The sequence below is a fragment of the Jatropha curcas genome, chromosome 6, assembly GCF_041381405.1.
Source record: "Jatropha curcas cultivar XTBG-Jc1 chromosome 6, XTBG_Jcur_1.0, whole genome shotgun sequence".
In the NCBI taxonomy this organism is placed as follows: domain Eukaryota; kingdom Viridiplantae; phylum Streptophyta; class Magnoliopsida; order Malpighiales; family Euphorbiaceae; genus Jatropha; species Jatropha curcas.
In genome coordinates, this window is record NC_143156.1 from 689,341 (window position 1) to 710,905 (window position 21,565).

Sequence of the window (21,565 nt, forward strand, 5' to 3'; positions counted from 1 at the left end):
TTCGTGTCGTTTGACAGAATTTACCTAGAAGTAATTAATTAGACAATAACCACAAAAAATATTTTGCCCAACAATAGCTATTAAATAAATAAAGACAAAAGCAATCAATAAGAGAGAACACCAAAATTTTAACGAGATTCGGCCAATTTTGCCTACGTCCTTGGATACTACCAAATTTATATTTCACTGAAGAAATATACAAATTAAGAGAGGAGAGAAACTTGTCTAACCCACTAGGTATTGAAAGACAAGTTGGGACGATTAAAACTTAAGGAGGTAGGCTCCTTTTATAGGCAAAAGGCTTCCCACTCCCTTTCCATTTCCCCGATGTGGGATTCTAAGCCACCTAAACCAACAATCTCCACCTTGGCGATAATCCCACCAATGCAAGCTTCTGCTCTTTCTCTCACAAAGTTGCAATGTCTACAAATGTGCTTGGCAGTGCCAAGCTTCAATTTTTAACAATATTGATCAAGTCCAAACAGTGTTTGAACTTAACTCCTGTCACCACTTTTGTTAACATATCAGCAGGATTTTCAGTAGTCTGAATCTTCTGAAGTTGAACCTATCGTTCATCCAGAATTTCTCTAACAAAATGAAATCGAACGTCGATATGCTTCGTCCTTATATGATAAACTTGGTTCTTTGCCAAGTGAATAGCACTTTGGCTATCGCAATGTACAACATGTTGTTTTGCCTACTTCCTAATTCATCAAGCAATCCTTGAAGCCAAATTGCTTCCTTCACAGCCTCTGTAACCATATACTCTGCCTCTGTTGTAGACAAAGCCACTATTGACTGTAAAGTCGACGTCCAACTAACTGGTGCTTTTGCAACAGTAAACACATAACCAGTAGTTGATCGATGTTTATCCAAATCACCAGCATAATCAGAATCACAATATCTGACTATGTGTTCACCACTATTCTTATCCTGCTCAAAAATCAATCCAACATCCACAGTGTTCAGAAGATACCGTAGAATCCATTTCACAGCTTGCCAATGATCTTTGCCAGGATCATGCATGTACCTGCTAACAACTCCAACTGCTTGTGAAATGTCTGGCCTTGTACACACAATAGCATACATCAAGCTACCCACAATATTTGCATAGGGAACTCTTAACATATATTCCCATTCTGCATCATTTTTTGGAGACTGAGCTGCACTGAGTTTGAAATGAGGAGCAAGAGGTGTACTAACAGGTTTGGTTTTGTCATCCATACCAAAACGCTTTAGTATCTTTCTCAGATATTGCTTCTGATTCAGACAAAGTCTCCCCAATTTTCTATCTCTGGTTATCTCCATGCCGAGAATGCCTTTTGCTTCGCCCAGATCTTTCATTTGAAATTCTTGATTCAACTGATTCTTCAGATTCTCAATTTCTTCTTTATTCTTTGAAGTTATCAACATATCATCAACATACAAAAGAAGATAAATAAAAGAGCCATCTTGTAGCTTGCGCAAATACACACAATGATCGTATTTGCTTCTTGTGTACTTCTGCCCTTGCATAAACTTATCAAATTGCTTGTACCACTGCCTTGGAGACTGCTTCAATCCATAAAGTGATTTTTTAAGTTTGCATACCATATTCTCCTTTCCAGCAACTTTAAATCCTTCTGGCTGAGTCATATAGATTTCCTCTTCCAGATCTCCATGTAAAAATACAGTTTTTACATCCAATTGAACTAGTTCCAAATCAAACTGTCCTACCAAGGCTAACAAAATCCGAATGGAGGAATGTTTTACAACTGGAGAAAACACTTCATTATAATCAATTCCCTCCGTCTGAGCGTAGCCTTAAGCTACCAACCTTGCCTTATAGTGAACACTATCTCTGTCAGGAAATCCTTCTTTCTTTGCATATACCCATTTGCATCCAATTGCCTTCTTTCCCTTTGGTGGATCAACTAAATTCCATGTCTGATTCTTATAATGGGACTTCATTTCATCTTCCATAGCTTATCTCCACTTTACTTCATCTGAACTTTTGACAGCTTAATTAAAAGTGGATGGAATGTTATCATTTGCAATTGAAGATGCATAGGCCACCATATCATCAAAACGAGCAGGCTTTCTTATAGATCCTCTTGGCCTATCAAGTGCAATTGACTCAAGTTGCTGTGGAGGTTCTTGGAGTTGAACCTCCTCTTCATCTGAACCTTCTTCTAACTCAGGAGTTTCTACAGGTTTAGTACCTGCCACTGGGATTGTTCTATCAAACTCCACCTGTTTTGGAGTATTCTCCACCTGTTGTGGAGTACCATCTGACTGCTCTACTGTCTCCTTTTTTAACATGATAGATTCATCAAAAGTGACATCTCTGCTAAAGATTATTTTCTTTGATTCTGTACAGCATAGCCGATAGCCTTTAACACCTGTGCTTATCCCCATGAAAATGGCTTTCTTAGCTCTTGGATCCAGCTTCGAGTCCTTAACATGATAATATGCAGTGGAACCAAATACACGTAAGGAATCATAATCATTAGCAGGTTCTCCACACCATACCTCTATAGGTGTTTTGCCACCAATAGCAGTTGATGGTAATCGATTAATGAGATGGCATGCATATGACAAAGCCTCAGCCCAAAATTTCTTGTCTAACCCAGCATTAGACAACATACACCGAACTTTCTCCAGCAACGTTCGGTTCATGTGTTCTGCCACCCCATTCTGCTGCGGTGTATTTCTAACTATGAAGTGTCGAACAATGCTTTCATCTGCGCAGATTTTATCAAAAGCACCATTTTTGTATTCTCCTCCATTATCTGTTCGGAGACATTTGATGCCTCTGCTAGTCTGAGTTTCCACCAATTTTTTCCATTTGAGGAAAATTCCTAGTACTTGATCTTTTGACTTCAAAGTATACACCCAAACCCTTCGAGAGAAATCATCAACAAAGGTCACATAATAATGTTTGCCACCCAAAGAAGCTGTTGTAGAGGGTCCTCATACATCAGAGTGAACATAGTCCAAAATACCCTTGGTATTATGGATTCCGGTGCTAAATTTCACTCTTGACTGCTTTCCTTTGGTGCAATGCTCATAGAAATCCAACTTGTAGGTTTTGACATCTTTCAATAATCCTTGATCTGACAATCTTTTCAAGGATTTTTCACCTGCATGTCCCAAACACCTTTGCCACAATCTGGTTGTTTCCAACTCTTTGTCATCACTAAAAACAATTATTGCTGTCGATCCAATAATTCTATTACTCTGATAGTAATACAAATTATTCCTTCTCCGAACTCCTTTCATCACCACAAGTGCACCAGAGATGACTTTCATCATTCCATCTTTCGCAATTATAGTGAGTCCTTTTGATTCTAGGACTCCCACTGAAATGAGATTCTTTGTCAAACTCGGTACATATCGAACATCAGTTAGGATCCTGATTGACCCATCACGATTCTTCAAACGGATTGAACCAATCCCTTCTATGAAGCAAGGAACATTATTTGCAGTATAGATAACTTCATTTTCAAGTTCTTTAAAGTCAAAAAAAATAGTCCCAATAGGGACTCATATGATGACTGCATGCAGAGTCTAGCAGCCATACCTCACCAGAACTTGTCAAATTTGCTGATGAATTGTCTATAGATGCAATGATAACTAATGAGAAGTCTGAGTCTTCATCATCACACTTTGCTATGTTTGAATCAATAACAGCTTTGCCTTTGGCTTTCAGCTTTGGACAATCTTTCTTCCAGTGACCTTTCTCACGACAAAAAGGCACACTCATCTTTTTCAACTCTAGCTCTTGAACGTGATATACTTTTCCTTCCCCCCTTATTTTGGCTTTGTGAACAGCCTCCAACTACCAGAGCTTTTACTTCAGTTGCCTTTTCCTTCTTTTCTATCTTTCTCAGTTCATGGCTGTAAAGATTAGCACAAGCTTCACTAAAAGTCACATTTTTATTCCCATGGATTAGAGTTATTGTAAGATGGTCAAATTCATCAGGAAGAGATACCAGCAACAACAATGCCAAATCTTCATCACCAAATATCACATCCAAATTAAACAAATCAGCCACCAACTAATTAAACTTTGTGATGTGTTCATTCATAGTGATACCAGGAACATAATTGAAGGGATACAATTTCTTCTTCATGAAGAGTTTGTTCTGATTGTTTTTCTTTAAAAAATTATCCTCCAATACCTTCCACAATTTGTTTGTAGAAGTTTCTTTCGAGAAAGCATATTTTTGCTTTCTAGAAAGACACGACCGAATTGTACCACATGCCAAACGATTGATGGTCCTCCATTCACTCTCCTCCATCTCGTTTGGTTTCTCCTCTTCAATAGCAACATCTAGACCTTGCTGAAAGAGAGCGTCCAGAAGTTCACTCTGCCACATGCCGAAATGACCAGTGCCATTGAAAATCTCCACTATAAATCTTGCATTTGATATAACATTTCTTACTACGGTTGATGTTGTAGCAGGTGTGATATTTTTCTTTTCGTCTGCCATTTTTGCTTTAAATATTTAATAGCTATAAAATCAATTTTAAAAATGCGGAACACAACCAAGGAACCTTTTTTATGTGGCAGATCAGACTATGCTGCAACCATAGTGAAAGCTTAGTAACCTTGACTCTGATACTAATTGTTGTGGAAATTGGGCTTTTCCACCAAATTAAAATAATTTGTGAATTATTGTACTGAGTAACTACACTAGGTAAATTTCTAGATAAGTGGAGGAGTCACAAACGGTCTCACTGAAAATCCACTTGCCTCGGACAAAATTCGTGTCGTTTGACAGAATTTACCTAGAAGTAATTAATTAGACAATAACCACCTAAAATATTTTGCCCAATAATAGCTATTAAATAAAGAAAGACAAAAGCAATAAATAAGAGAGAACACCATAATTTTGATGAGGTTCGGCCAATTTTGCCCAAGTCCTCAGACACTACCAAATTTATATTTCACTGAAAAAATATACAAATTGAGAGAGGAGAGAAACTTGTCTAACCCACTAGGTATTGGAAGACAAGTTGGGACGATTAAAACTTAAGGTGGTAGGCTCCTTTTATAGGCAAAAGGCTTTCCACTCCCTTCCCATCTTCCCGATGTGGGATTCTAAGCCACCTAAACCAACAAGCGGAACAAAATTTAGTACATTTTTAATTAATTTTTCTCTCTAATTTTGAACAATGCAAAATGATCCTTCCCCTTTATTTTCCTCAACTAATTTTTTTGGTTGCAATATTTTAGACTATAAAAAACTTTTAAGTTGAAAATAAAATGGCTATTATTTCACATGCCTTCGTCATTCTTACCAATTCGAATTTTTTTATATGAAAAGAGTTCATTACAAGCCTGTCTCATTTTCTTCTCTTTTTCCTGCTCAAAAACCATTTCCAAGCACTTAACAATTCCACTTTGAGCAACAACCCTACCTTCAACTCTCACAACAACCCCCCATACCTCCTCTGCAACTTTAGCATTTATATGATTATCTGCCCAAACTGACCTACAAATCATTGGCACTCCGCCTAATATACTCTCCCGCATAGAATTATACCCACCATGGTTTACAAACACACGAATTGAAACACGTTGCAGAACATCTCTTTGTGCAACCCAAGGAACCACCTTTCGTTTCTCTTTACTTCTTTCAAGAAACCCTTTTTTGGAAGATTTTCTTTATATTTGTCTTTAATTGACCAAAGAAATGCTTACCACTAAATTCAATTGCTTCGGCTAATGCCATTAACTCTTCACTACCCAATTCTAAACTGTTCCAAAAGATATATACACGATAGAACCAACTTCTTGACCATCAAGCCATGAAAATAAACAGCAACCTGCTGAAGTAGCAGTACTACCATCATTCTCCTGTGTAATCGATAAAGTTAAGCAACCCATACAGAGTAAATTCTTAGCTTTTGATTTTAGATAATTTGTGAGAGAAACTGGGTTTAATTCTTCATAGGTGTTCAACAAAAGTGCTTTTGCTTATGCTAGTTTTTGTGCCATGCATAGTAAAAATGGCACAAGTTCATTACTTGGCTTGCTTAAATATATTTCATGAGCTATATCATTAAAGGGTAAAGAAGATAATCCAGGAATAATATCTATATGATCATTTTCGCTTTTAGAATTAGCGAAAAGCTTTTGAATTTTATCCATTTAAAAATAGCAAACAAGACCATATGGTGTAGGTACTGTAAAGGCTATCCATGGAATATCCATATCCTCGCCATTTTTCCAACCGGAGAACAGATAACAGCATCTGTCATTATGCAAGTCACTCCCCGCCGACTACCGGTGGTTTTCTCGGAGTCCGCTACCACTTCATCATTGCGACGTTCGAAGTTATGGGGTAATTGTTAGATTATTTTAATCTAAATGGTCATGTAATTAAAGGGCTGATTCTAATTAAAGTAGCCCAAAATGATGGTTATTAGGCTTAATAGGATGAGGACCAGTTAGGGTTTTTAATACATTTCCTCTACCTTATAAAAGATCAAGGAAATCAACAGCGTAGGTTACAAGAGTGTGACGGATACCTCAAACACATAGCGGTGATAAGTCATTTGAGAGAGCGTGAAAAAGAAAACTCCTGTTGCTGTTGATATCTCTCTGACCATTAAGAGAGAATTCACGGACAAAAGGCCAGAGTGAAGAAACATAGATATAATGTTACGGTGAGAATCGAATTGCCGCAATGCGATAATCAATAGCTATGGATCAAGGTATGCTTCCGCTTATTGTGTATTCATATTAAACAAATTCTATGAACAATAAGATCTGTATTAAAGTTTGTTTAACAGTAACTACTCGAGGAAATGCTTGACTTCCTCTCCATGATCTATTGTCCAATGATCAACTCCTTTTGGAATCCCTTCGTCTACATCATAGGACTTGAGGTTGGTTAGTAGAAGAAAGGTCTTTTGAGATGACTTGATAATGGAGTTGGTTTTTGCTAAGCTGAAGAAGGAAAACTGAATTTGAGGAGCATCTGTTGCTAATTGACGTCCTAAGTTGAAGAAAGCTAAGGGATGGCTACTAAATGGCCATGTGCACACAGCTACATGACATGCTGCTACATGTGGTTATGAACTTTTGGCTAGTGGCTTTTTGAAGAGAGATTTCTTTTTTTTTTTTTTTTCGTTCTTTTGGTTTCTCTCTCAGTTCTTATTCTTTTTTGCAATGGTGTTGATTGAGTTTTATAGAGGGATCTCTAATACTTGACTTTCTCATCTGTGGGTTTATCAATTTAACTAGGCAAAATGAACTTCATATTTACTAAACCTTCAAGCATGCTAAAAACTATACCAGCAATTTACTGCGTGGTTACTATATACTAACAAATTTGTGTTTATTCTAGTTAGGTTTCTCACATCTCATAGGATACGTGGGAGTGAAAAGTTTGGAGTTCTGAGTCCTCACTGATATAAAAAGTTATCGGCATATGGTAAAAATTATTCAATGAGAATAACTACCCATACTATATTTCTAACAATATTATTTCAGTTCATTGAACCTTACTCATTTTAAAAACAAAATTGTTTTAGAAATTAACAAGTTTTGCTGATGTTTTTGAAGTTTTTAATATCCTTTTATTGAAATCAACTTGTCTTGTTGTTATGATGAGAGCATGAGAATACATGTACAAACCAATCTGATTGAATCTTTCGCTAGACCATGATATTTACTCCATGTGAAATTCTTAACATATTCATTTAGTGTTTTAAAATGAAATTTTCATTTATATATATGCACACACGTGAAGTGAATCACTAGTTAAAAGGCTCGTTTACGGATAGTTTTAAATGGAAGACAAATTGACCAAATTCCATTCACAAAAAATAAAAAAAATAAAAATACAAACTTAAGGAACATGTGAGCAAATCTAGTTAATCTCTAGAATAATTTTTTAGTGTATGCAAACCAAGCAAGTCTTTCACATGCTTGAATGTTAGTAACTATTGGTAAGTTTCATTATTTTCCCCTATTAATGGGCAAAATTACACTTTTTTTTCAACAAAAAACAACTTTTTCCGGTAAATATTTTATTCAATGAGTACGCTCATAGATCGAGTCTAAACAAATCAAACCCTTCAAAAATAACTAACAAGATCATGTGATGGAGATACCATAAAAATGAGAGATTTTTCTTTTTCTCTTTTTGGTTTCTCTCTTTATTCTTATTCTTTTTTTTTTTTTTTTTTTTTTTTTTTTTTTTTTTTTTTGAGATGGTGCTATTACTAATTTAAATTATTTATTTTCATGACTTGATAAAAAAAGTTAATTATCTTAAATACACCAAGTGTAAGTAAATCTTTCCATCCGCTATAAATTAATTATCTTATATATGAGTTTTAGAACATTCGTTAGAAATGGATCCATTTCTTTGGCCACTTTCAAATGATTTTCTTGCCAGTTCAATTGTGTGTTTGTAATGTGTTATATTGTGATATCCCGATAGCGAGAGACATAAATGAATCGAATCATATATCGAAAAGAGAGAAACTAATCTACAGAGGCGCCTTTTGGTGAAATGGTTTGAAGAGTTGGAAGAACTTCAAGATTAAGCGAGCTCGCTTAACGAAAATTTTAAAATGGGTGACCACCTGAGAAGTTTCTCATTTCACCTACGGAATAAAACCATGCAGATTCTGTCATATATAAATTAGTTGTTTGAACAATGAGTAGTGAATGTTCCTTCGCTTTCCCTCTCACATTCTAGGGCAGTGCGTGTGCAGTGGATAAGTCAACGTTGATAGGTAGTTTGTAAAAATGTTCCTTCGCTTTCCCTCTCACATTCTAGGGCAGTGCGTGTGCTGTGGATAAGTCAATGTTGATAGGTAGTTTGTAAAAATGTTCCTTCTCTTTCCCTCTCACATTCTAGGGCAGTGCGTGTGCTGTGGATAAGTCAATGTTGATAGGTAGTTTGTAAAAGAAGAGTTGGATTAGAGAAGAGTCAGTTTTGTGGTTGTTTTCTTTCTTCTACTTAGCAAAAACTAAATCAGTTATAAATAATGTCATTTTATATAGGATGAAAATGAAAATATAGAAACGTAGAAACGAACACAAAGAAAAAAAGTATATATATATATTATAAACGAACACAAAAAGTATTATAAATTTTCTTCTACTTTTTTAAATCACCGGGTATCCGGCACAGCCGACTAATCCGGATTCAGATTCTGCAGAGGGCCATTATGGAGGTGATCCTTTCAACTCAGTTTTCTCCATTCACACCTGAATATTGCTTAAAAGATCAAGCTTTCTTTAGTAATATTATTTGTCTCATACAATTAATTACTCTTTTTTTTTTTAGTATAATCATAGATATCTCTAGTCAACTAAATTAGGACTAAATTCTGCTCAAATCAAGTCAGCCCCATTAAGGAGCAGTGACATTCATCTATGAAAATCGAATCTTTTGGGTCAGAACTACTCATGGATTATGATTGCTACTATTTAACACGTTAATATGCACCTGCATAAAAAAAACTTGTTTTTAGTTTAATTCATATTAGTTAGGTATGCAGTTATGGAGGTTGCTCAGCAAATTCATAATAGAGTTGAGTACCTTAACTATAAGTTCATCTTTGCTAACTCAAACTAACGAACGGAGGTTGAGAAAGTTAGCTTCTACAGAATATATATCCCTGTATGAAATTCAATCAACACCATTTCGAACAAGAACAAAAACCAAGAGCGAAACCAAAAGGAAAAGAAAAGAAAAAATCTTTCTTTCTTATTTCCCTAATCTCTCTTCACAATGCCATTAACCCAAAGCTCATCCCCACAAATAGCAGCAAGTCATGTAGCTGTGTGCACATTTCCATTTAGCAGCCATCCATTCGCTTTCTTCAACTTAGTTCGTAAATTAGCCACAGAAGCTCCTCAAACTCAGTTTTCTTTCTTCAGCTTACCGAAAACAAACTCCATTATCAAGTCATCTCAAAAGAACTCTCCATTACCAACTAACCTTATGTCCTACGACGTAGACGATGGCATTCCGGAAGGAGTTAATCACTTAACAATAGATCATGCCGTGGAAGCCAGGTATTTCTTCGAACAGTTACCGTACAACTTCGAACGCCGTATTGAAGAAGTGCTGGCGGACACCGAGAGAACAACCGGTAGCCGGCGGGAAGTTACTTGCATAATGACGGATGCTGCTCTCTGTTCTCCGCTTGGAAAAATGGCGGAGGATATGAATGTTCCATGGATAGCCTTTATGGTACCTCATCCATATGATCTTGTTTGCTATTTTGAAATGGATAAAATTCAAAAGCTTTTCGCTAATGCTAAAAGCGAAAATGATCATGTAGATGTTATTCCTGGGTTATCTTCTCTACCCTTTAAAGATTTACCCCATGAAATACATTTAAGCAAGCCAAGTAATGAACTTGTGCCATATTTATATCGTATGGCACAAAAACTACCACAAGCAAAAGCTCTTCTGTTGAATGCCTATGAAGAACTAAACCCAATTCCTCTCACAAATTATCTAAAATCAAAAGTTAAGAACTTACTCTACATAGGTTGCTTAACTTTATCGATTACACAGGAGAATGATGGTAGTTCTACTTCTGCAGGTTGTTTATTTTCATGGCTCGATAGACAAAAAGTTGGTTCTGTTGTCTATGTATCTTTTGGAACAGTTTTAGAATTGGGTAGTGAGGAGTTAATGGCATTAGCTGAAGCAATTGAATATAGTGGTAAGCCATTTCTCTGGTCTCTTAAAGACAAATGCAAAGAAAATCTTCCAGAAGGGTTTCTTGAAAGAACAAAAGAGAAAGGAATGGTGGTTTCTTGGGCACCACAGAGAGAGATTCTGCAACATGGTTCAGTTGGTGTGTTTGTAAACCATGGAGGATATCATTCATTGCAGGAGAGTATATTGGGTGGAGTGCCAGTGATTTGTAGGTCAGTTTGGGCAGATAATCATATAAATGCAAAAATTGCGGAGGAGGTGTGGGGGATTGGAGTGAGAGTTGAAGATAGAGTTATCACTAAAAATAGAATGGTTAAGTGTTTGGAAATGGTTTTTGAGCAGGAAAAAATGAAGAAAATGAGACAGGCATGTGATGAACTTAAACAAGTTTTGATCAAAGCTGATGGTCCTGATTCTGTTGCTGCTAAGAATCTGAAGACTTTGTTGCAGTTAATTAGTGGCTAAATTAGAGAGAAGAAGCACGTTATTATTTATATGTATACTATACTTCTAAATAATTAAGAGCATACATATAAAATGCGTAAGAAAATAAATTAAGAGCAGGTTGAATTTTAATTTTAAATTTGTGGATGATGTACTATGCATTTTGTGAAATTACTGTCAAATAAACCGTACTTAATTGCTATTTGATATATATATCTTATTTTTCACTCTTCAAAATATTAGACTTTTGCATAAAGTTGTCCAGATTTTTAGGATTTTTTCGTAGCACCACAAAATTTTCGAGTGACTCATTGTATGCCTCCTAAAGTTGTAATTTTTGGTAATAATTCTTGCATCTTGAGATTGATAGGTGTAATTTTAGAGACCATCAATGCTCCTGAGGTGCTTATTCAACGGCAGGTTTAGGCAAAAAAGTTTTTTCAGAGTTCAATATAATATTATGAACAAGGTTTGTTTTAACTTTATTTTGTAAGTTTTGTGTTTTGAAGTTTTTCTTCTACCTTTTCTAACTAAAAGAAGTTGAAAGGCTATATATATAAATATGCCTCTACCTTCAGAAATTTTTTATGCCTTCAATCATTAATTTTGCTTGCATTATTAAATGAGATGGAGAAGAAGCGCACTTGATAAAAGGATAAAAAAACCTTTACATTCTATATGATTCGAGAGTATTAAGAGGGAGCTCGTATTCCATCAGAATTGAAGTTAGAAAGAAATAGACATTGCCAAATTATGGTTCTCAAAACCGGAACCGGTCTGAACTGGAATCAAAACCGGTCCAAACTAGAATTGGAACCGAAGACCTAAATGGCAAGCGGAGGAAAATCAAGTTCCGCTAAGGGCAAGGGAACGATTGGAAAAACGCAATATTCTTCTATCCCTACAAACGACATCTTTGATTTCACTCCCAACCAATATAATCTTGAGTGGTATCCAAATGAAAATTTAAAAATTTCAACTCAAGAATTTGAATTTAATGATGAGCAATTACAACAAGAGGAAGAGCAAGAGTAAGGTACACAACTTCTTTGAAGAGCAAGATAAAGTTCCGACATATTCGCCATTCATTTCAAGAAGAAATTTAAAGGTGACAAAATATTCGATGTAATTTGCAATTATTGTGAAAAATATTATAAATTCAAACAATCCAGGTACGCATCTTTTAACATTTCTTTATTTCAATATTCTAAAAAACAACAAAAAGAAGAATTAGCAAAAATGATTTCTATGGAACATTGATCTTTTAGTTTTGGTGAAAAGGTAGGTTTTAATCAATACTGTCAAAAAGCTTTAAATCCTTCTGCTAAAAGAGTACCAAGAAATACTATAAAAAGAACTCTTATTACAAGATTGCGTTATTTCAATGAAAAAAAATTGGTTATTTTATTTTAAAAATATACCACCCCTTTATTTTGTTGCTTGTGTGTTTGATCCTAGATGTAAAATTGAAATTTTATCTGAATATTCGACTATTTATTATAAATTATTAAATCTTCATATAGAAGATAGTGTTAATATAAATATAGTATTGCATGAAGTTAGACAAAATATTGTAGAATTATACGGTGAATTTGTTCAATTTGCTCAATTGTGGATAGAATAATTATATAATTATTATATACTTAAGAAAAAAAATTGTCTATTCTTCTTATTAAGGTTAGAGGTTCGATTTGTAAAAAAAAAAAAAAAAAAAAATTATAGAAAGACATTGAAATTTAAAACGAGAATACGCTCATATTAAAAAAGTAAAGAAATAATCGTTGAAAAAAAATTAGAGTAAAAAAAATCACTTAAGCATTGTTCAATATTTTTTTTAATTCTTATGAAAAGTTAAAAGTGTTCAAATTGACATAGTTACTCAAAATATAATTATTGGCATGTGCTTGTTGCTTAGAGTGAAAATATTAATTTATACATATAAATGTAGACTTGACTTTCTAAAAATAATTAAATAACTGAATAGATAATATATATATATATATATATATATAAATATTCCAGATCTTGATGTTCAACATTTCTCAAAGTCTTTATATATCCTTTCAAAAAAAAAAAAAAAAAAAAGTCTTTATATATAAATGTTGCCATCATAGGAATAGCATCACATGACATGTAATTAATTCTTGCAGAATATATATATATATATATATATATTTTCCTTTCTTGAAATTTTTTATTGCCAGCGAAATATGATGATTTAATATTTCTAGAATTATATTCATGAAAAGTTACATTATTAGAAATATTCAATTTCTTGAAGTTAAGGGTAAAAAATTGTAAAATAACTTTTGTTGGCTAAATTCTTAATATGCATATTATTTCAAGTCATACAAATAAAATGAGACGGGAGTAGAAAATTTCATAGTCTAACATGGTTAACTTAAAAAGAATGAAGAAGAAGAAAATTAAGTATTTTTCTCGTAAATAAAGTTAAAATAGAGCACCAAAAATTATGAAGTTACGACGGTGAAGATTTGTTTCAGGTCCGGTCGCCATGTGGGTGCCTGGACTCTTTAGTAAAAAGTTTTACAATCAGCTGTAATAATTAACATAATAAAATTAATATTGACTTGTGTTTGACGCCTGAATGACCAAGAACTGTCACTCTCCACCGTCAACGGAATATTTTGTTATCGTGTTTTCAACCAACTTAGAGCTTCCTTGATCCCTGTCGTCTCTTCCATCAGAGCACTCACCACCCTATCCAGCTTCTGCAGTCGGCCACCAACACACCTCCCCTTGCCATCTCTAACCAGCCATCCTACTCCCGCCATGCCATCCACTGGGTTATAGCTTGCGTGTTTCGTTTTCTATTTAATTTAAAGAGATTTGTATATTGTGAGCGGAACAAAATTTAGTTCATTTTTAATTAATTTTTCTCTCTAATTTTGAACAATGCAAAATGATCATTCCCCTTTATTTTCCTCAACTAATTTTTTTGGCCGCAATATTTTGGACTATAAAAAACTTTTAAATTAAAAATAAAATGACTATTATTTCATATACCTTTGTCATTCTTACCGATTCGAATTTTTTTATATGAAAAGAGTTAGATCTTTATAGATACAATGAAATGCCCTCGTTTAGAAAAATGAATGATTAATTCTTTTCTTTACCTAAAGCTAATAATTACAATTGATTTGAGTAAGAGGGAGAAAAATTGGATTAAACTCGAATCAAACACCACAAAAAAATCGGCATTTTGCGACAGACCAATCGGTCGCAAAATGCCAAAAATTGGTCTCTAATTTCAATTAGCGACTGATCTGAAACCGATATATATCGGTCGCAAAATCGCTCGTCGCAAAGCTTTTTGCAACCGATGTTCTCTTCGGTCGCAAATTAGCGACCGATATAATCGGTCGCAAACTTGAATAATCGGTCCAAAATGTTGGTCGTGTTTCATTTGGAAACTTTGTCGCAAATTGGTCGCAGAAAAAATCCGTCGCAATTTTAAAATTCGGTCGTAAATTGTAAATTTAAAATTTTAATTTTTGGTAGTAAATCGGTCGCAAAATTGAAAAAAACGAAAAAAAATTAAATATTATTACGAAACTATAATTTTTTCGCATCTGTGAAAATTGACATACATATATATATATCACACACGCAATTCAAGAACAATATAAAAATGTAATTTTTATTGTACTGAACAAAATATCAAAGTACAAATAAAAAACTAAAAAGGTCCAAAATCAAATCTACGCGGCTGCTCATCTGCACGATCCGATGTCGGATCGTCGGGAGAAGTATCTGCTGGATGTGCTGTAGTTCCAGGAGGGGTGACCAAGGTATAGTCTGCAGCATCGGGATCAGAAGTCAGTAGTGGCTGCTGCTGAGACGTCGAAACATTTCGATCTGTAGCAGGCGCAGGATTAGAGGAAGAAGTACTAGCACCGGGCTCACCGGACAGCTGCATCACATGCGCTCTAAGCTCTGCAATCTGCCTCTGCTGATCATCAACACTAGCCCATAATTTAGTAAACTGCTCGGCAGTGTGCTCAGGCTGTGGTCCTGCGCTGACTGTAAAAGCGTGAGCTGCTGAGCCGCAGTAAAGCTGTGATGTCTGAGACCCGATGCCGTATACCTTCCTCTTCTTCTCGCCCCCTACAGCCTCGAGATAAAGTGCTACCTCATCAATTCTTGACTCAGCTTCAGATTCATCAGTCTGAGAAGAAATAAGACGCTCCCGAGCTGTAGTATAAAATAAAGAATAGATTGTAATCTTAGAATAATAATAAGTGGTCACGGAAAACATACAATAAGTGGTCAAATTTAGATTAGATCGTAATCTTAGAAATTAAAATCAAGAGTTTGAATTCATGTGTAAGTCAATTTAAAAAGATTTAATAATTTAAAAAGATTTAATGTTAAACACTGATTTAAAATATGTCAATTTTCAATAAATATGGTTCCGATTTCTTAAATTAGAAAATTGAATGAGAACTAACAATTTCAATTTCAGTTCAATTTGAACTGAAATTAGGGTTATCACATGTTCTCTCTTTCTCCATAAATAAAATTTCTCATAATCCCCCTTTCATCATGACCAAAAGGAAGAGAATCCTCCACCATCAAGTGTTGTTTCCACTAACCATGTTGAAAGCCAAACCAATAATAAACTATGCAATAGTTTTACTCACAGAACTTGAATGATTTCAAATTAGTAAATCCCAAATAAAAAAAAAAAAAAAATTGAAATTTTGCTGGTTAAAGTAGCCCACAAAACCCAATGAGCATTGAGCACATTATGCTTCTGGATTAGCTGAAACCATTAAAATAAAATAATAATAAAAAAAAAAGTCTAAACACATAAAAGAAGTTTGTGTTAGACTTTTAACCTTATCTGAACTAATACCCACCCTTCATTGAAAATTTTGAACATCTTTAAGCTTAACCACACCCTTGGGTTTTGACCATAGGAAAAAAATTCCTTATTTCCTGTCAAAATATACTATTATATTTTTTTAAAATTTATTAAAGCCAGGTGGGTTCTAGATTAAAGAAACTTCGTAGTTGAAATAATATTAAGAACTACATGCATTAAAGTATAGCCTTTTTCAGATTTCAATTTCAGCTATTAAAGCGCTAAAATAATTTAAATTAAATTGGCTATATAAGATGAGATGAGATGATGTCATGTTACTGTATGATGCCCAGTGTTTTTTCTCTCTACACAGATAATTAGAAATCAATCAAGTCTAAAAAATATAAATTTATCATTAGAATAATTGATAAATAACACTAAAGTCTATTTTTATGATCTAAGCATTACAGATCTCTCTATTCTCTAGCTAATAATAGTCAACCCTTTAAGGTAATATAGGTAGCTAGCTAGGTGCATTATTTATTACCGAAGGCCATGTAATTAAATCTAAATTAATCTCAAACTATATATTAAATAATCCCTACAAGTAATTATATGGTGCTAAAATTTCGTTTCCCACGACGTGCCGTGCCGTTCCAGCTACTATTGCATGCTTCTCTCATACTTAAACTAAATCATAATTATTATAATAATTAAATTAAAATTATTTATTTGCATGATCAAACTTGTAATTCTGTGATTATAATGAATCATATACAGGACTAAAAATTATAATTAAATTAATAAATAAACAATTTCAGTATTTTGCATGTCATTTTCTAATATACAGCATATTGCCACTTTTATTTGAATATTACTCTTGATTTGATTTTCAGTGTTTAACATTAAATCTTTTTAAATTTGATTTTAATTCCTTGGTCACGAAAAATATACATAAAATAATAATAATAATAAGAAGAACAAGAACAATAACAAGAACAAAAACAAGAATAATAAGAAGCAGAAGAAGAAGAAAAGAGAAGAAGAAAATAAGAAGAACAAGAAGAAGAGGAACAAGGGAATAACAACAACAACAACAACAAGAAGAAGAAGAAGAAGAAGAACAACAACAAGAACAATAAACAAATAAACAAGAACAAGAGGAAGAAGAAAAAAGAACAATAATAATAATAATAATAATAATAAAGAATAATAATAATAACAGAACAAATACATAGAAAATAATAATAATAAAATAATAATAATAATAACAGTAGCAATTTAATAACAATAACAATAACAATATAAGAATAATAATAATAATATAATAATAACAACACAACACAACAACAATAACAATATATAATAATAATAATTAAACATTAACAATAATAATAATAGAATAATAATAATAATAATAATAATAATAATAATATAATAATAATGATAATAAGAATAATAATAATAATAATAATAATAATAATAATAATAATAACAGCAACAATTTAATACAATAATAATAATAATAATAATAATAACAACAACATTAACAATAATAATAATAATAATAATAATAATAATAATAATAATAATAATAATAATAATAATATTAACAGTAACAATAATAATAAATTGCAAAAAGCACATAAATCGCAAAAAAAAAAAAAAAAAAAATCGAAAAAAAATAAATTGCAAAACTAATTACCTCAAAACGGTGGCGAACGGCGTTGAGGAGTGACCGGATCTGCAATGGAGCGGCGGTGGCGGCGTCAGGCGGGCTAGAGCGGTGTCAGGAGGGGCTGGAGTGGTGCTGCGGACGGAGGAGAGGAGAGGAGAAGGAGAAGAAAGAAAGAAGAAGAAAGAAGAAGAAAGAAAAAGGAGGGCGTCTGACGTTTAAAGCCCTAAATTTTGCGACCGACTAATCGATCGCAAATTTTTATTCTGCGACGTCGTTTTACTTCGAGACAAAATTGCAACCGATTTGAGACTCCAAATGTTGGTCGCAAATAATCGGTCGCAATTATGTCGCAAATAATCGGTCTCAGAACTTATTCCTAATTTTGAAGCGCGCAATTTTGCGACGGAAAAATACGTAGTCGCAAATTGGTCGCAAAATCCATAGTACAAGGATCGCAAACTGAAAACCAAACTCGCGAGAATTTTCAGTGCTAAAATCTGCGACTATTTGTCTATAGGTCGCAAATCGGTTGCAAAATTGCGACTGATTTCAGTCGGTCGCAAAAATTGGTCGCAATTCGGCGTTTTTTTTTTTTTTTTTTGTAGTGAAATTGATCTAATTTAGTTTTTATTAATCGATTTGGTTTCAATTTATAATTTCAATGATTTAGATTTCAGTTTTTAGTTTGGTTAAGTTAATTTGTTGAAATTGAATCAATCAACTGGTTTATTTTTTATTTTTTTTTTGAATGGAAATCAACTGGTTTAATTTAATTTCATATATAGTTTAGTTGCAGTTTGGTTTAAAAAAAAAAAAAAAAGCAACTTCAGTTTTTAATTTTTCAGTTTGGTTTATAATTGTAATTAACAAAAATAATAAAATTTAAAATTAATTTAATTTTTTGTATTCATTTGCAAAGTTGATTAATTTTCTTTATCTTGTATAAGTATTCAAAAAAATTCCCTTTCAAAAAAAAAGTATTCAAAATAAAATTTATCCGAATTTTCTCAAGAAACTTACACAAGCTTGCTTACATTACGTATAAAAATTGCATATGAAAAATATTTGCATGAGGCACATATCTTAAGTAGCAACCATGGACCTCTGTTTATTTATTTATATAGCACTATATATATATGCACATATAAAATAAGATCTTTAGCCACTGATTAAGTGCAACAGAGTCTTTCGATTCTTAGCAGCAACACCATCAGGACCATCAGCTTCGATCAAAACTTGTCTAAGTTCATTACAAGCCTGTCTCATTTTCTTCGCTTTTTCCTGCTCAAAAACCATTTCCAAGCACTTAACAATTCCACTTTTAGTAATAACCCTACCTTCAACTCTCACAGCAACCCCCCACACCTCCTCTGCAACTTTTGCATTTATATGATTATCTGCCCAAACTGACCTACAAATCATTGGCACTCCGCCCAATATACTCTCCCACATAGAATTATACCCACCATGGTTTACAAACACACCAACTGAACCATGTTGCAGAATCTCTCTCTGTGGTGCCCAAGAAACCACCATTCCTTTCTCTTTTGTTCTTTCAAGAAACCCTTCTGGAAGATTTTCTTTGCATTTGTCTTTAAGAGACCAGAGAAATGGCTTACCGCTATATTCAATTGCTTCCGCTAGTGCCATTAACTCTTCACTACCCAATTCTACAACTGTTCCAAAAGATATATAGACAACAGAACTAACTTTTTGTCTATCGAGCCATGAAAATAAACAACCTGTAGAAGTAGAACTACCATCATTCTCCTGTGTAATCGATAAAGTTGAGCAACCAATGTAGAGTAAGTTCTTAACTCTTAATTTTAGATAATTTGTGAGAGGAATTGGGTTTAGTTCTTCATAGGTATTCAACAAAAGAGCTTTTGCTTGTGGTAGTTTTTGTGCCATACGATATAAATATGGCACAAGTTCATTACTTGGCTCGCTTAAATGTATTTCAAGGGGTAAATCTTTAAAGGGTAGAGAAGATAATCCAGGAATAACATCTAGATGATCATTTTCGTTTTTAGCATTAGCGAAAAGCTTTTGAATTTTATCCATTTCAAAACAGCAAACAAGATCATTTGGATGAGGTACCATAAAGGCTATCCATGGAACATTCATATCCTCCGCCATTTTTCCAAGCGGAGAACAGATAACAGCATCCGTCATTATGCAAGTAACTTCCCGCCGGCTACCGGTTGTTCTCTCGGTGTCCGCCAGCACTTCTTCAATACGGCGTTCGAAGTTGTACGGTAACTGTTTGAGGAAATGCCGGACTTTCACGGCATGATCTATTGTTAAGTGATTAACTCCTTCCGGAATGCCATCGTCTACGTCGTAGGACATGAGTTTGGCTGGTAATGGAGAGTTCTTTTGAGATGACTAGATAATGGAGTTTGTTTTCGGTAAGCTGAAGAAAGAAAACTGAGTTTGAGACGCTTCTGTGGCTAATTTACGAACTAAGTTGAAGAAAGCTATTGGATGGCTACTAAATGGCCATGTGCACACAGCTACATGACTTGCTGCAATTTGTGGTGATGAGCTTTGTGTTAATGGCATTGTGAAGAGAGATTAGGGAAATAAGAAAGGAAGATTTTTTTTTTATTTTTTGGTCTTTTCCTTTTGGTTTCGCTCTTAGTTTTTGTTCTTGTTTGAAATGGTATTGATTGCATTTTATAGAGGGATCTATATTCTGTAGTAGCTAACTTTCTCAACCTCCGTTCCTTAGTGTGACTAACAGTGATTTGGAATTTGCCGACTATAACATGAAAAAAAAAACCCAAAGTCAAAATTTTTAAAAAGAAAAAGGTGCTAAATCCGATTTTTTAGTAATTAATTAAGTTGGTGGGATTAAAATTGATAACCCGTTTTGTGTAGTCATTGTCTAAAAGGGTATAAAGTAAATAAATTAATAATGTAAAGGGAGTTTTAATTAGTATCAAAAGATGGTGACAGATGACTGACGGGGTTGGTAAAGAAGGATGGGATCCAAGATTTAATTTGTTTGTTGGCATGGGAAATAAGGGTGTTTTAGTCAAAACATACAACTAAAATTCACCATTAATTAGAAATTCCCAACTTCTTAATTAAAATATATTTGTTTTAATACAAAGTCAATATACAGACGTGGAGAGATTTTTTGCAAGTATATGAAAATCGTAATAAGTAATATAGAATGAGTTGAGTATCATTTTCATGAAAATTATATATCAAGTACCAAAATTATGTTAATTTATTATTATTTAAACGGCAATAAAGGGATTTATTTTAAAAAATTAAATTAAACAAATAAAAGAGAACAAAAAAATCAAGCAACAATATTTGACGAAAAAAAATCAATGATTTAAAGCTACTAGGGATTTTGACTTTACTTAATTCTATCTAATTTATTTTATTAGTTTGATAATCAATTTTAATTTTTTAAGTAGGGGAAATATCCCGATATATTGTCAGCTATTTTAACCCGGTCTAATTACTTATCTTTTAATATCGCAATCAAACATGAATTAAATCATTAAGTTTTATGGTTTGTTTATGAATTCATAACCTAAGGTCATTAACTTATGAAAACCCCCCATGAGTCAAACCATATAGCTTCCGCATCAAGTTATTATTCTCATATAATTTATTACCCTATTCATATAAAAAACCCTTCTCCTGATAGTGATTAGTGAAATAAATCAATCCAGGGAAAAAATTTGTCTGGAAGCATTAAGTTCAATAATAAATTATATCATGAACAAGAAAAAGCAAATATAATATTATAAATTGGAATCAAAATTAAGTTATATCAAATCTATAGTATGAAAGTTTTAGTTCAACATAGTAATTAAATAAAACTCAATTAAAGTTGTAAATATTCTCATAATCAACATGAATATAGAAAATAAAACAAGAAAAGAGTTTAGAAATAAAAACTAGTTA

General features: G+C 33.3%; 1 protein-coding gene and 1 pseudogene across 1 annotated transcript; one reads left to right on the plus strand and one right to left on the minus strand.

Moving 5' to 3' along the window:
• Nucleotides 1-9,616: 9,616 nt before the first annotated feature.
• On the plus strand, nt 9,617-11,342 carry LOC110008922 (anthocyanidin 3-O-glucosyltransferase 7). Its single transcript, XM_089723482.1, has one exon. It carries the CDS (start codon nt 9,744-9,746, stop codon nt 11,148-11,150), a length of 1,407 nt encoding a protein of 468 aa, XP_089579608.1. The 5' UTR covers nt 9,617-9,743; the 3' UTR covers nt 11,151-11,342.
• Nucleotides 11,343-18,793: 7,451 nt separating this feature from the next.
• Nucleotides 18,794-19,987, minus strand: LOC119370340 (anthocyanidin 3-O-glucosyltransferase 7 pseudogene; annotated as a pseudogene).
• Between the last annotated feature and the right edge of the window lie 1,578 nt (nt 19,988-21,565).

What these genes read in the sequence shown, in the direction of transcription:
- LOC110008922 (XM_089723482.1), top strand. Translation starts at nt 9,744, where the DNA reads ATGCCATTAACCCAAAGCTCATCCCCACAAATAGCAGCAAGTCATGTA.